A 16199-nucleotide genomic window follows, 5' to 3' on the forward strand; every position below is an offset into this window, starting at 1 on the left:
CAATAAATAGATTGGGATGCCTCCCAAGGGCATTGTCGTTAACATCATTTAGCTGAATGCTGAATTCCTCTTCATTTCAACCCGGATCCAAGCCCCCTCTCAAGTCCTTGAGGACCATAGTGTTATAAGTGGATGCTTGTTTCTTGCTATTGCCAATTTGTGGAACTTGCCACAACTCATGTAACAATCGAGCTTTCCCACTAATGAACCTTTTCAAACGACTACGCACTGTGCTAACTTCCACCTTGCTACTGCCTCGTGTTATCACATCCACTCTACATCAAGTGGGAATTTCTGTTGCAGCAAAAACATTAAATGTGACCTTGTCTTGTTGCACGTGCATCTTCAATTCCCTTTTTTGTACACCTATTAGCGCCCTTCCAGTAGCTAAAAATGGTCTCCCAAGAATAATAAAAATATTTTCATCTTTCTTTATATCAAGAATAATTAAGTCTGTCGGAAAGATGAATTTGGCCACTTTCACCAATACATCCTCAATCACTCCACGAGGATATTTAATTGAATGATCTGCCAATTTTAGGGACATGGTAGTAGGGAGAGCTTCTCCCAATTTCAATTTTCTATAGAGAAATAAAGGCATTAATGTCATACATGCCCCTAAATCACAGAGTGCCTTCTCAGAATCCACATTCCCTGTGGTACAAGGAGTGATGAAACTACCCGGATCTTCAAGCTTAGGAGGCAGTTTCTTTTGGAGTATTGTGCTGCACTCCTCAATAAGTACCACTATCTCATAGTCCTCCAGTTTCCATTTCTTTGACAAACTTTCCTTCATGAAATTCACATAACTCGACAATTGTTCAAATGCCTCAGCTAAAGGAATGTTGATGTGAAGCTTTCGAAAAACATCTAAAATCTTGGAAAACTGCTTGTCAAGCTTGTTCTTTTGCAACCTCTGTGGATATGGGATCTTGATGTGATGCTCAAAACTAACTAGTGAATGCTGTTGGGGAAGAGTGAGATAACACCACCTCAAAAAATAGAATCTACACAAAAATTGGATTGACGAAGACTTAAAAAAGATTGAGAAAGAACTTGCAAAACCCAAGTTGATAAATGGTGTTCTTCAACTTTTATGAAGCTTCAAAACCCTAGGCAAGTCCACCACTTTGAGTAAATCCTTTGAGCAAACCAAAAACACAAAACTAAGGCTTATACACGTTGCAAAATACTATCGTAATAATCTATTTCCTAGCCACCATGGATGCTTGAGGCCTTCTCTTGAGGAAATGAGGATTGAGATTGAACAAGCCTTCAACTCTCAAAGTCAAGCACTTTCTTTGAGAGTTCTTGGAGAAAAACTAGAGAATCTTGGAGCTAGAGAGGGAGGGTAGAGAGAGATTGGAGAGAGTGATCAAGTCTTCCAAAAGTCTATTTTGACCCTTATATAGAGCAGGCACCGTCATTAGGTCTAACAAATAGGATTGGACTTGTAAAATATGTCATTAAGAGCATTTCACGTAACTTTCACGCACTGCAGTAGGCGATGCGCTGCAAGCAGGCGATGTATCACCTGTTAGGGTTTCTTGAAACCCTAAGCATTAGGCGATGATACGCCACTTGGGTGGCGACGTATCGCCACCCCCTCCATTTTTGGACACTTCCAAAGGTCCTAAAAATGATCTAAATGCTACCAAAATTGCATTTTATAAGTGCCTACAATTGAAGCTCAAATTTCACAGCTTCACTATGTGAATTTTACTAAGTGTTTATACCTTGCTTGTATTTTAACACTTATCATTTGTATTTAACCAATCATAGCAATCCCCCAGTTGGTTAAATACAAGCTTCATACTCTAGCTTGAAACAATTTTGGTGCATAAAATAAAGTGTCTATTGGTTTGAACTTTACCTTAGCGAAAATACCACAAAGTCCACTGCAACAAAATAAGTATTTAATGGCTATATGGGGGAGACATTGTAGAGATTTAATGTCTCCCCTAGGGAGACGTTGTTGGAGGAGCCATCATAAGTGGCCCTACGATGACTCCCATGGGGAGACTTTGTAGACATTCAATGTCTCCCCCTGGGAGTCATCATAGAATATACGGTTTACACCCTATGATGACTCCTATGGGGAGATGTTGAATGTCTACATAGTCTCCCCATGGGAGTCATCATAGGGTACCTACAACGTCTCCCTTGGAAAGACTTTGTATATATTCAATGTCTCCTGTTGCAAGTCATCATTAGTTTTTGTATTTTTTTAAAAAAAAATTTAAATAATTATTTTAAGTATATTAATTAATAGAATTATATATATTTTTTGAAATGGAATTAAATATATTAATTAAAAAATCTAAATTATATGCAAATTTAAATTGTGACTTTTCATTAATAAAACTGAAATGTGTACATAATATGTTTTAGCTCGCTAAATATACGAAAAGGTAATATTTATTGTTACACATACAAAATTAACAAGTATTACACTACCTAGCAAGACATATAATAAGAAAGATAAAGTAAACAACAAAAACGTAATATTTGGGATAATGACTTTGAACTATCGGTAGCATATCGTTCGCCCATTGTTGTCGCATTTTTTTAATTTGTGCTGGTGTGTATGGCGTAGTGTTCAGCAACAAAAAATACAAAGTAAAATATATTAGTTAATTATTATTATTTGATTATATTTACTTTAATAATAAATAAATTATAAACTTTTTATAAATTTATATACATACATATTTCTTCAAGTAATGTCCAGGTCGTGAATGTTCAATGTAATCCTTCAACATCCTCATCACATAATATCCACATGCCACATTTTCCGAACAAAATATTAAGAACAAATGAACCCCATTTTTATATTCCACGGATAATCTATTCGCTGACATCTATTTTCTATACATATCTTCTCCTATATCTTTGAAAAATTAAACAAAAAAAACTAAAAAAGCATACGACCGAGCATACAAAAATTGGGCAGTATTTTCCCTATATTAGTAACCTAACAATTTATCAGTCTAATCAAATCCAATCAAATAAGCACAACACAATTCAAATATAATAATAGAATACATAATTCTAGACAAAATCGGGCAGCATTTCCCCTATAATAGTGATCTAATCATTTGTGAACAACAAGTCAAACAATTCAAACTACACACAGTAAGTAATGTATTCCTTATAGCTCCACAACACACAAACAAATTTTCCAAAACCTACTTCACTAAAACACATAGTTCTCGTCCTTCTCTTATCACCGCAATACACAATTTTAATCTCGGCAACCTACTTCACTATGGATGAATATTTAAGATATTCAAACTCCTCTAAAAAAAAGTTTAATAATACTAAAACAAGAATTTAAATAATATATGTACCTCTTGCAATTAATAGTCCTAGCTAGCAAATTTACTTTAATTTTCAATGCACTTTGCTATTAAATTCACAACCTACAAAATTAATTAAAAAAATATTACTAAACAAATATCACTAAATAATTGGATTATCAATAACTTATTTTTGCAATTTTAGAAACTTAAAAACCTCAAATGTGTGCTTGAAATATAAATTTTGAGGCAAAAATCTCACAAAAATCACCCTAGTTAAAACCACAACATACAAAATTAAATTAATTAATAAATAAAAGATTACTAAACAAATAAAAAAAAACATAACTATATATAATCAACCTACTTAAATGTTAATAAAAACATTTAAAATATACATACAAATATATATATTTTTGAATTAAATAAAAATTAAAATTAAAAAAATCATAAAAATGTATACTTGAATTACTTATATCCATAAATGCAATTTTCTATGTAAAAATAAAATTCAAATAATTTTCCTTACTTTAGACAAAATTATTAAATAAATTTTAGCAAAACATATATATACTTAATCAACCTAAAAAAATAATTAAAAAATTAGAAAAATGTATAATTTTCAGATTAAATAGTAAACATATTTGTATCATCTTAAAAGTAAACAATGTGGTATCTCAAATCTATATTAAAATGATTTTTCATACTTTAAACATATATTTCTAATAAACCCATAAATTATATAAAATAATAATGCACAAATATCATTTTTTCTATCATTCTAACTATAATACATTGTTTTAATCTTGAAATCTTACCTCAAATATGCTTGAAATCAACTTTATTGAGCCAAGATTTGCCAAAATTCCCAACATACAAAAACCCTAAAAACCCAGTATTAAACCAGTAATAATTAAAGAAAATAAACAAAAATATTATCCTAACTATAAATCATTCATTAAATCTTGAAACCATACTTGAAATTAGACTTTTAGAGCCCAAAATTGCAAAAATGCACCTAAAAATCGCAACTGAAATCGCCCTAGAAACGCAGCTCTTCTCTGGTTTGTGTGGCTCGGGGAAGAAGGAGAGGAATGGTGAAGGTATACCAGGGAAAGACCTCTAACGTCTCCCCTAGGAAGATGTGTAGGACATTTGACGTCTCCTCTGGGAAGACATCTGATGTGGCACGTCTTCCCAGGAGAGACGTTAGATGTCCTACACGTCTTCCTAGGGGAGACGTTGAGAGTCTTCATAAGCTGAATTTTTATAAATTAATCAATTTATTATGAATTTTTTCATTAATGTCTCCCACTATTTTTAATGACTAATCCACTTAGTCATAAACAAGAACTTTTAATGACTTACCTCCTTAGACTTAAAATATCACTAAATACTTATAATGTCTTACACCATAGGTGTAAGTGATCATAGAGAGTCATTAAAAGTGAAAATTATTGTAGTGGTCTTATCGAAATCATTATTTGCTTAAAGCTTGAACCAAGTACTCCATATGATAAAATCGATGATACATCACACACCTCCACCACATCTTTTGTTTTTCCCCTTTCTCGCTTAGCACCGTCATTGCCATGTGCTCATCTCTTCATGAACTTTTCAGGGAGAAATTCCAACTTCCATGAGAGGCGGCACCACCTCTAAGTCCACATAGGAGAAGTTCTTACAACATCTTTGCTACCTTTATAGATGCATGTTACACTAAACTGAACTTCATTAAAAGCCCTAGGCTTAACCCTAACTTAGTAGTAACCAACGCTAACCATCTCGGATAGACCTCATCATAAATTTTAATCTTGAAATTATTCACTTATCAATGACTTGTTCTTACCTATTGAAATCTTTCCCTTGATTTATACAAGTTGAGAGTTGGGTTTCTATCATTGGTGAATCTATTGTTCTAGGAGTTTCAATCCCATCCCTTTTGAAGTAGAACTTACTAACTTTCTCACAATAGGTTTTGTAAATTGATCCACTAAGTTCTCACTTGTCTTAACATATTCATGTCTTAGACTAATGTGTCTATACTTTCCATTATATACATTATTATATGCTCTAGCAAGTGTGAATTGGCTATCAAAATTTATTGAAATTGTTGATACGATATCTGTGGTTAAAAGAATATCCATCATGAGATTCCTAAGCCACAATGCCTCATTGCCGGTTGCTGCTAAAGCTATAAATTTTGCTTCCATGGTTGAGTATGATATACAAGTTTGCTTCTTGGAGCCCCATGAGATTGCACCTCTTCCAAGAGTAAACACCCAACCGGTGGTGGAGAGATTATCTCCAACTCTCGATATCCAATTACCATCGAAATATCCTTCAAGTATCTTTGGAAAATTTGTATAGTGAAGACTATACTCTTTGGTACCCTTAAGATAACCAAGAATTCTCTCAATAACTTTCCAATGCTTGATACTTGGATTTCTAGTAAGCCTACTAAGTTTACTAATCGCATATGCAATGTCTGCTCTTGTGCAATGAGCAACGTACATTAGGCTTTCTATTGCACTTTCATATTCCAATTGAGCCACTGTAATGACCCAACTAATTCTAAGACCTTAGACAATTAAAACTACTAGACATAGCAACTATTTTTGAGAAAACATACATAAGAAATATTCATAACTTTATTAAAAACTCCAAAGAAAATATTAAAATACATAAATGGGCGGTATGGGTTCTCATTGTTTTAAAATAAAACATAACTTTAAACTAAAGGAAATTGCTTACAAAGCTAAGTGCGGAAAATACATAAAACATAATTTAAAGAGACTAAAAATAACGTTGTCCTTGAATTATCACACAGTCCATCGAATCCCTTCATCCTTAATACACAAGCCAAGCTACCAAGAATCCTTCCTCCCATATCTACTTTCCAGCATCACATAAAAATAAAGGAGTGAGCCTAATGCCCAGCAAGGAAAATCTACTAACACATATATCATAAAACATAAACATAAGACTACAAAACACATGACTATAAAAACATGTATTATAATGGCCATCATACTTCTTGGGACTTTCTAGCTAGGCAATCATAAGCCCATAAATTTACAGGGCTTAGTTAACTAAACAAGTCATATAAATTTATGGGGCTCGTTATCTAAACAAGCATATGCCCAAGGAATATATTATTGGGACTTGTTATCTAAACAAGTTATATGTTTGTTATCTAAACAAATTATGGGATTGTTATCTAAACAAATTATATGCTTGAGAAAAAAACTAAAAACATATCATACATATATCATAGCATAAACATATCAAAACATAAAAGCATACAAAATCTATCCTATTTTCCTTACCAATACCGGGATATTTGAGAACAAGGACGGGATGTGGAACACTCCTAAAACCAACAATAAGAATGATGAGTATTTCTAAAGAAAAGAGATGATAAAGAAGAGAACTAAACCACCAAGAAGAAGCTTACCGAAAAGAAACCTTAAGTTCAATGAACTTAAATACCTAACCAAGAATCGAAAACAATGAGTTAGGATTTGAGTAAAGAAAACTAAAAGAAACTAAAAAACGATACAGAAATGAACTTAAGAATAGGAATACCTTTGGATGTACTAGAACTGATCTACACCTCGATATTGAAAACACACTCTATATCTCACTTCCCAAGTGTTTATAAAGCTTAAGATGATAATGCTTTTATCCCAAACCCAAGTGTTTATCACTCTATAGTAATCCTAGCAGCTTGAAGGCTCTGAACACAACTTGAAGAATGAGAGAAATGGCTGGGTACTAGGTCCTATTTATAGAGTTTAAGGTGTGAAAATATCTTCTTTTAACTTGAATAAAATAATGAATATTAATTGAAACATATATGAATATTCGTTCAACAGGTGCTTAAGACTCGGTCAAAAACGTTCAGAGGCTAGTAAAGAGGTTAAGGGATGAATCAAGCTCGGTTTCTACAATGTTTGAAAATTGGTCCTAGGGCCGATATATCGCCCACCCTAGGCGATCTATTGCCTAGCCCTATGTCCTGAGTGCTCGTGGTTTCGATCGTGAGAAGTTGACGTGGTTTTCCTATCTCCCGTGTGGCGATATATCGCCCCTATAGCTACGATATATTGACATATGTTGAAATATTAGACACGTAATTTCACTTTATCAGCTTAATTTTGAATTGGATAAACAACTTTGACTGAGTCATAATACGATTTTAAAGCTGCTGGAAGGTTCTAGAGCTTCTAGATCTTTCTTCTATTAAAACTATTCATAAAAAATGCTTAATTCCTTAATATTCATGGTTATGACAAGTGTCATGATCTTATTAGTTCTATCTAAACCTTATTGTATAATAAATGACATCTTTATAATCAGCTATATTAATCAAACCTTATGTTATAATTAATATTCTTAAACTATAGGTTAAATTTATAAAATCTATAAGTGTTGCTACTAGTGTTCAACTAAGTCCCGGCTTGAACCAAAATCCACAGTAATAAACATACTATAACTACTACTAGCTATTTCTACTACTACTACTACTATCTAACTAGCTTAGTAATGTTCTGGGACTCTACAACCACCGCTCTTCCTTCATTCTTTTCAAACTTCATGTTTGAATCAAATGGTGTATGTGCCTCTTTGATTTTGAGATGACTGAATTTGTCGAGCACTTTCTCAACATAGTGGGTTTGACTCAACACAAAACCCTCACTATTCCTCTAACTTTGATACCTATAATGGTATCCACATTTCCAAGGTCTTTCATTTTAAAGTTAGAAGATAGAAACCTCTTCGTTTTTATTATCCCTTTCATGTCATTACTCAAAATCAACATATCTTCTACATATAGACACACAAGTATGACAAAGTCACCACAAGTCTTATAGTATAAGCACTTGTCTGCATTTTTGTGTCTAAATCAATTATAAACAATGACTTTATCAAAATTCTCATGCCATTGTTTTTGAGCTAGTTTCAAACCATATAATGATTTGACAAGTCTACACACTTTATGTTCATTTCCTTGAAGAACAAAACCTTCCGGTCGTTCCATATATACCTCCTCCTCGAGATACCCATTTAGGAATGTTGTTTTGACATCCATTTGGTGAACATAAAGATTATATATAGATGATAAGGCAAACACCCACCGTATGGAAGTAGTTCTTGCTACCGGTGCATACGTGTCAAAGTAATCTATTCCGTCTCTTTGTTTGAATCCTCTGGCTACTAGCCTAGCCTTAAAGGTTTGTATGGTGCCATTGGTATGATATTTCTTTCTAAATAACCATTTACACATAATTAGTTTGGACCCTTTTGGAAGTTCAGCCAATTTCCAAGTGTGGTTTGACATAATTGAATCAATTTCATCATTAATTGCCTCCTTCATAAAGATGAGTCTGTTGAAGACATTTCTTCTTTGAAGGTTTTGGGAACATCTTCTATTTGAAGTACTATTGGATGTTTAAAAGCGACTTCCTCATTATCACCTTCAACAAGGTATAGTGTCTCTATTGGAGAACACTTCTCGCTTGATCCCAAATCTTTGAGCATTCGACTCCTTCTAGGCAATTGAGGTTGCTCAGCAACTATTCTAGGAGTCTCCTCTTGAGTCTCTCTATTTGAGTTGGTTCTAACTTGTTGTCATCACATGACATGTTCACAAAGAACTCAACCTTTCTAGATTAAATTATTACATTAGACTCCAAGTCTAATAATCTATAAGCATTGCTATTTTGGGCATAACCCACAAATGCACATCTTATAGCCCTTGTACCCAACTAGGTCGTTTTAGGATCGGTGCTCTAGCAATAAGCAAGACAACCCGACACTTTAAGATTACCAATGTTTGGTTTCTTTCCTTTCCATAACTCATATGGATATATATTTTATTTCTTCATGGGAATAAAATTCAAAATATGACAAGTCAATAGCAAGGCTTCACCCCACAAACTAAAATTTAATTTAGAGTGTAATAGTGTAACATTAATCATCTTAATAAATGTTCTATTTTTTCTTTCCGCTATACCATTTAAATTCATTTGAAAAATATTCACCACCACTATCACTTCTAAGAACTTTAATTTTCCTTTCAAGTTGTTTTCAACTTCCGCTTTATAAACCTTAAATACATTAAATGATTCATCTTTATTTTTAAGAAAATGTACATATGTAAACCTAGAGCAATCATCAATGAAAGTAATAAAATATCTACTTCCTCCTCTAGTTAACATTCCATTAAGTTCACATAGATCACTATGAATCAAATCTAACAACTTAGAGTTCCTTTCAACACTAGGAAGAGGTTTCTTTACTATTTTATATTTAACACATAATTCACATTTGTCATGCTCAACATTATCACAATCAATTAATCCACATTTGACAGCCCTTTTAATTGTGCTAAATCATATATGTTCAAGTCTAATATGCCACAAAGTTATAGAATTTGAGTCAAGAATATAACAACAACAACAACAACAACAACAACAACAACAACAACAACAACAACAACAACAACAACAAGAAACTTTATTGTTCACATTGTCAATAGATGTACAAAGTTTGAACATGCCATCACAAGCATATCCCTTTCCCACAAAAACATTGTCTTTAGATAAAATGATCTTGTCGGAATCTATCACAACCTTGATTCCTAGTTTGCCAAGTAAATTGCCACTCATAAGGTTTCTACTCATTTCTGGTACATACAAAACACTGGTGAGCAGAACCTTCTTGTCGGATTTGAAGAACAAATCAATAGTTTCCTGTCCTTAAACCTTGGACCTTTTCTCATTGCCCATTTGGATCTCATGCCCTTTCTTTGAAGATTCAAAGGTCTTGAAGAGAGTTCTATTATAGGTAACATGAATGCTGATACAAGTATCATACCACCACCCATTCACATTTCCATGAATGGCATTAACTTCACTTAGTGTTGCCACTAGCTCCTCTTGGGTTGAATTGACTCTTGCCTCATTGTTTGGGCTCCTCTTGAATCTACAACCTCTAGCAAAGTGGCCATTCTTGCCACACACAAAGCAATGTCCCTTGGAACTTTTGAATTGTCCTTCATTCTTCTGGGCCCCAAAGGCTTTTTACCCTTGCCCTTGTTCTTACCATTTCCTTTGCCCTTGTTAGGATGGTTAGCCACCACATTGGCCTTAGAAGTCTCTCCATTGGACTTCTCTTCATTCATATCTCTAGAGAGAGATTCGTCCACAATTCTCAAGTGTGATAATTTCTTCCAAATAAATCTCTTCATTTCTATGGAGAATTTTCTTTCTACAACCTCTCCAAGAAGGAGGTAACTTGGCTATAATGGCATCAACAAGAAATTGTTCCGGAAATACAATCTTAAGAGTAGACAATTTATTCACAATAATTTGCAACTCATGAATTTGAGGGAGAAGGGTGTTATCATCATGAAATTTAAATTCCATATATTGAGTAATAAGGAATTTCTTAGTAGCTTCTTCTTCTGCTTTGTACTTCTTTTCCAAAGCGTCCCAAATATCCTTGGCGGTCTTGGTGTTGGTGTAGAGATCATAGAGCCTGTCCGAGAAGGCATTGAGGATGTGATCCCTACATATCAATTCATCTTCTTTGTGCCTCTTCCTTTCTTTGACAAATTCTTGAGTATCATCTCCTTGGGCTCTTCCAAGGATTTTAGGTTTTTATCCAAGACATTGTCTTTCCAATGAACAAAGTTAGTACCATCAAACCTATCCAGTCTAACAAAGTCTTGAGTAAAGAATTTTAAGGCAGAAAGAGAGTTGGATTCTTCCATGATATGATATCTCAGATTTTAGAGTATTAGAATGTTTGGGGAGAGTGAGATAACATCAGCTCAAAAAACAGAATCTACACAAAAATTAGATTGACAGAGACTTAAAAAAGATTGAGAAAGAACATGCAAACCCAAGTACATCAATGATTTTCTTCAACTTTGATGAAGCTTCAAAACCCTAGGCAAAACAACCAATTTGAGCAAATCCTTTGAGCAAACCAAGAGCACAAAACCAATACACGTTGCAAAACACTGTCCTAATACTCAATTTCCTAGCCACCATGGATGCTTGAGACATTCTCTTGAGAAAATGAGGATTGAGATTGAACAAGCCTTCAACTCTCAAAGTCAAGCACTTTCTTTGAGAGTTCTTGGAGAAAAACTAGAGATTATTGGAGCTAAAGAGAGAGAGAGAGAGAGAAAGAGAGGGTAGAGAGAGATTAGAGAGAGTGATCAAGTCTCCCAAAAGACTATTTTGACCCTTATATAGAGTAGGCACTGTCATAGATCTAACCAATAGGATTGGACTTGTAAAACATGTCATTAAGAGCATTTCACGTAACTTTCACACACTGCAGTAGGCGATGCATTACCTGTTAGGGTTTCTTGAAACCCTAAGCATCAGACGATGCTACGCCACTTGGGTGGTGACGTATCACCACCCTCTCCTTTTTTGGACACTTACAAAGGTCCTAAAAGTGCTCTAAATGCTACCAAACTTTTTGGGAACACTTAGATAGTCTCATGCATCACTTTGGACCTAAAATTGCATTTTATAAGTGCCTACAATTGAAGCTCAAATTTCACATCTTCACTATGTGAATTTTACTAAGTGTTTATAACTTTCTTGTATTTTAACACTTATCATTTGTATTTAACCAATCATAAAAACTGCTTATCTTCAAAGTTCTCGTTAACTTATTCTTCCACCTTATCCTTCTTCTCATCAAACACTTTTGATAACGGAATAGTCTTCTTGACTTACTCTTCTAATTCCTTACCACTCCTCAAGAATATTGCATTGCATTGCTCCTTTGGTTTCACTACAATATTACTAGGCAGATTTCCTTGCTGTCGGTTATTCAACATACTTGCCAATTGACCAACTTGACTTTCCAGATTTCTGACGGATGCTCTAGTTTTGGTCATTAAGTGACTTTAATTATTAGTCAAAGTCAACAATGTAACTTGTAACTCATTAGTCTTCTATTGAGAAATCGGTGGTTGTGACATTTCTTGAGGTGGAGCTTGAGACACAGGCTGCTGAAATTTTTGTTGAGGGCCCTAATTATTTCTCCATGAAAAATTAGGGTGATTCATCCACCCTAGGTTGTAAGTGTTGGAGAAATCGTTGTTGGCTTGCCTATTATAATTTCCCAGCATATTCACTTGCTTCGTAGGGATATAATTGTTCACCTCTGCTGCCATACATTGCTCAAATTGGTGAGGACCACCACAATTATTGCATATGGCTTGGACCTGCATGGCTTGAGCTGCAATAGAGTTCTGCTGCAACTACTTGGTGAGCGAAACCACTTGGGCAGTGAGAGCAATAACAGCATCCAACTCATGTATTCCAACTACCTTTTTATTCCTTTATCTTTCTCTGGGCCACTGATAGTTTCATTTTGCTCATGAAAGCACCCCCTGCTGCAGCATCAATAATAGTGCGAGTAGTACCGCACAAAACATTGTATAAATTGTGGACTAAGATCCATTTCTCTATACCATGATGATGGAACTAACTTAAGAGTTTTTGAATCTCTCACATGCATCATACAGTGATTCCCCTTCCATCTGACAGAAATGATTAAATTCTCACCTTAATTTGGCTGCCTTTGCAGGAGGAAAAAATTTGGAAAGGAACTTTTGAGCGAGTTCCTCCCATGTGGTTATGGAATTGGATTGAAGAGAGTTCAACCAAATTTTAGCTTTGTCCCTCAGTGAAACACAGGAACAGTAGTCTTATAGCATCGTCGCTCACCCCATTGTATTTAAATGTTGCACACAGCTCCAAGAAATTGACTATGTGCATATTGGGATCCTCAGTGAGGAGTCCACCAAACTGAACTGTAGACTAGACCATTTGCAATATTTTCGGCTTGATTTCAAAATTATTGGCCGCAACCATCGTCGGTTGGATGCACGAATGTACTCCTGTAACTATAGGAGGTACATAATCTCTTTGAGTCATTGGTCTTTGTACAACAGGGACCTCTGCAATAGTTGCTGCTCCTTGAGCATTATTGGCAGCATTATTTACTGCATTCCCTTGGTTTGCAGCCATTATTGCCTCCAACCTCTTATTCTTATGGTTATGTCTGCAAGTTCTCTCTATCTCAAGATTCACTGGTATGATCTCAAATGTCTTTCCACATTGCATAAACTGAATCTACCCGAGATCGGAGAATCTAGCCACAAACTCTGTTTGAATAAAAAAAACAACCAAATTAGAGTAAAAATTAGTTGTATAGATATTAATAAATTTTCAGTCACCGGAAATGGCGCAAAAAACTTGTTGCGAAAATTAAGCTACGCAAGTACACATAATCGCAATGTAGTAATGTTGACCCTTAAATTGGCCAACAACACGGAGCCAGATAAACGATATGAAATGAGATGAAATCAAGAAGAAAGATCAAATGGAAAGAAAATGAAAAATGATTTATAGTGGTTCGGCCCCAGTTGGGTGGTAATGACCTATGTCCACTTTGTATTCTTATTAATGTTGAATCCCAACATTGTGATCAATGAACTAGGGGTCATGAGTTTCACAAGCCTCGGGAAGATTACAACCTTTGTGAATAACCACACTATACTTTTCTCTCAGAGTACAAAGATCAAAAGTTCCAAAGTCCTGTCTTTGAGCCCTTTGATTCTTATTTATAGGCTCAAGAAGATTACATGGGTCAATGGGCCTTAATTACTATTAAGACTCACGTATCTAGGTAATAAAAGAAATTACAATTAATGTAAACATTACAAGATTGCACATCCAAAAGGAAGTGAAAGTACACGACCAGGCTGGTCACACATAAACGTGATGCTTGATAAATTAATGACGTTCTGGTCGTTGGTCGAACAAGATTCATGCACTTATTGTCGTCACATGCGTGCCACGTGCAGGTCAATCATTCCACGTCATCAGGAGCTGTTTTTTGTGTAAACATTTGCCCCTCAAGTTTATTATACTACGACCAGCATAAAATAAACTTAGACAACCGACCTTTTGCATGCCCTGTCAAATATGTCAGAGCCATCCATGCCTTTTCAAAAAAGGCAACCAATTATATCACTGCAGTTTCCCAAAAAGGTGTTTGACGGCTATCACACTTTCCCATGCCTCGAAAAAATAACATCTCGTCATTACCTCGGCAATTGCCCTTCGACCAATATAAATAACCCCTCAAAATCACTTTTTACTTTTTACTTTCTCCTCAAGAACACTGAAGAGCAGAGCGTAAAAAACCCAGAAACAAAGACAATCTTGACAACCCACGGAATTTCTGCCCAGCCACTTGACTTAGCGTCTCAAAAATTTGCTCCAATCTTTATCCAAGTAAGTTCCTTGAACTTTTCCATCGTTGATATATCATATCTGTGTTATATCTGTTTTGGATGTTGAGTTCTTGCATGTTCTTGGAAAAATCACGTTTCGGGGGTAAATGGGTACATAGGTCTGATCACGATAGGATAAGGAAATAACACTATAGGAGGCTTAGGAGTTGGTTTGGGAGTTATCGAAGAAAAATTCAATTTTTAAGCATGTAGAAAAAATTGGGTTTTACCTGCCCTTTCAGAGTCGGAAAGTTTTTCTTGAAAAACTTTTCACTTCTGCTTTTTAATCAATTTTCCAAACTGTTTGCATATAATTTAGTGTTTTTGTTAGAATGTTGTTGGTCGTATAAAAGCTTAACTTTTATACACAAGCAACGTTATTCCAACTTTGACTCTTCTTGGTCTTTTGGCTGTAGATTCTCATCTCCCCTTCTCAGTTCGCAGATTTTCATGCACGACCCGTGGGGAGGTGAGAGGCCGATCGACGATGACTTGCTCGCATAGCTACTCGAAGATCAGGAACAACCTTTGCTGCTAATCCTGGAAATTCCTTTTTCTCATAACCCTTCAAATAAACCTTCGACCTGTCCCATAAACATGGGTCGAGTAAAATCCATTGCTCAAAAGAGAAAGAAAACAACCACTCTTCCTGCCAAACAGCCTGCTCCTTGGGCCGAAAATCCTTTGACCAGCCCACAAGCTAAAAACACTCCTCAGCCATGAATTCAAACAAAGGCCCAACCTTGGGACGTCTTTCGACCAGAGGTTGAATGGTACATGTTACCTCCTAGCAATATTACAGCTAGGATGGTAGGGAATTATCTCAAGAAGTACGGACTTCCTGGGATAACCCTAATTAAGCCTACCATCGACCAGCGGGAAAACCTACCTAGGGGCGCCTTCAACGCCTGGTCGAGATACCATATTGAGGCAAGGGCGACCTTGCCTATTCATCCATTTTTCCAAGGGGTGGCCAACTACTTCGAGGTCGCCCCCTTCCTAATCACCCCAAATGGATATATAGTGCTCTCATCTCTCTATATCCTATATAGCCATAAGAAGTGGCCCGTTCCTACGCCACACGAGATCAATTATTTATTTGATCTCAATTCCAACCCCAATCACAACAACACAGGGTTCTTCTACTTTTACCACCAGGAATCTGCTCGCATTTTCCTAAGTGGGATCACCCACAAGTCCAACGTGAGAAAGTACTTCCAGGAGTACTTTTTAACACCGAACTTGGTCGCCAACAATCTGGCCTTCACTCAAGGAGGTAAATTCTTTATTCACTGGTTGCTTAATTTCCTTTAGCTTTTTTGCACTCCTTAGAACTTTGGTGTCATTCAGGTCCATGGCGTCGACCAATTCCTACTCCAGAAATGGAGATATGAGCAGCTTCCCTGGCCAGGATGATCGACATAGAAAAAAGTGTCAAAGAGTTGGTCACAGAGAATAATCTAAGGCTGGTTGGCCTTTTGGCCCCTCACCAGGATATGAGGGAATCAACTACGGGGAGTGCTACAAGTGGAGAAGTTCTCGAGCAGCACCAAGATGTGTCG

The 16199-nt window shown here is 35.6% G+C and overlaps 1 protein-coding gene across 1 annotated transcript; it reads right to left on the reverse strand.

Moving 5' to 3' along the window:
• Positions 1–280: 280 nt before the first annotated feature.
• LOC133800213 (uncharacterized) lies at positions 281–13366 on the reverse strand. Its single transcript, XM_062238167.1, has 4 exons — positions 13235–13366; positions 12496–12594; positions 12065–12150; positions 281–1007 (listed from the first exon to the last, which is right to left on the reverse strand). The coding sequence occupies exons 1-4, from the start codon at positions 13364–13366 to the stop codon at positions 281–283; spliced, it is 1044 nt and encodes a 347-aa protein (XP_062094151.1).
• Between the last annotated feature and the right edge of the window lie 2833 nt (positions 13367–16199).

This window comes from Humulus lupulus, chromosome 9 (assembly GCF_963169125.1).
Source record: "Humulus lupulus chromosome 9, drHumLupu1.1, whole genome shotgun sequence".
NCBI lineage: Eukaryota > Viridiplantae > Streptophyta > Magnoliopsida > Rosales > Cannabaceae > Humulus > Humulus lupulus.

Bases quoted from the DNA above. Each gene is read 5' to 3' on its own strand.
- LOC133800213 (XM_062238167.1), bottom strand. From the start codon at position 13,366: ATGGCTGCAAACCAAGGGAATGCAGTAAATAATGCTGCCAATAATGCT. The intron at 12,151-12,495 runs GTGAACAATTAT...AATAACCGACAG, and splicing joins AGCAATGTATGGCAGCAGAG to CAAGGAAATCTGCCTAGTAA. The intron at 1,008-12,064 runs GTAAGTCAAGAA...ATTTTTGTGTAG, and splicing joins AGTGGTAAGGAATTAGAAGA to ATTCTATTTTTTGAGGTGGT.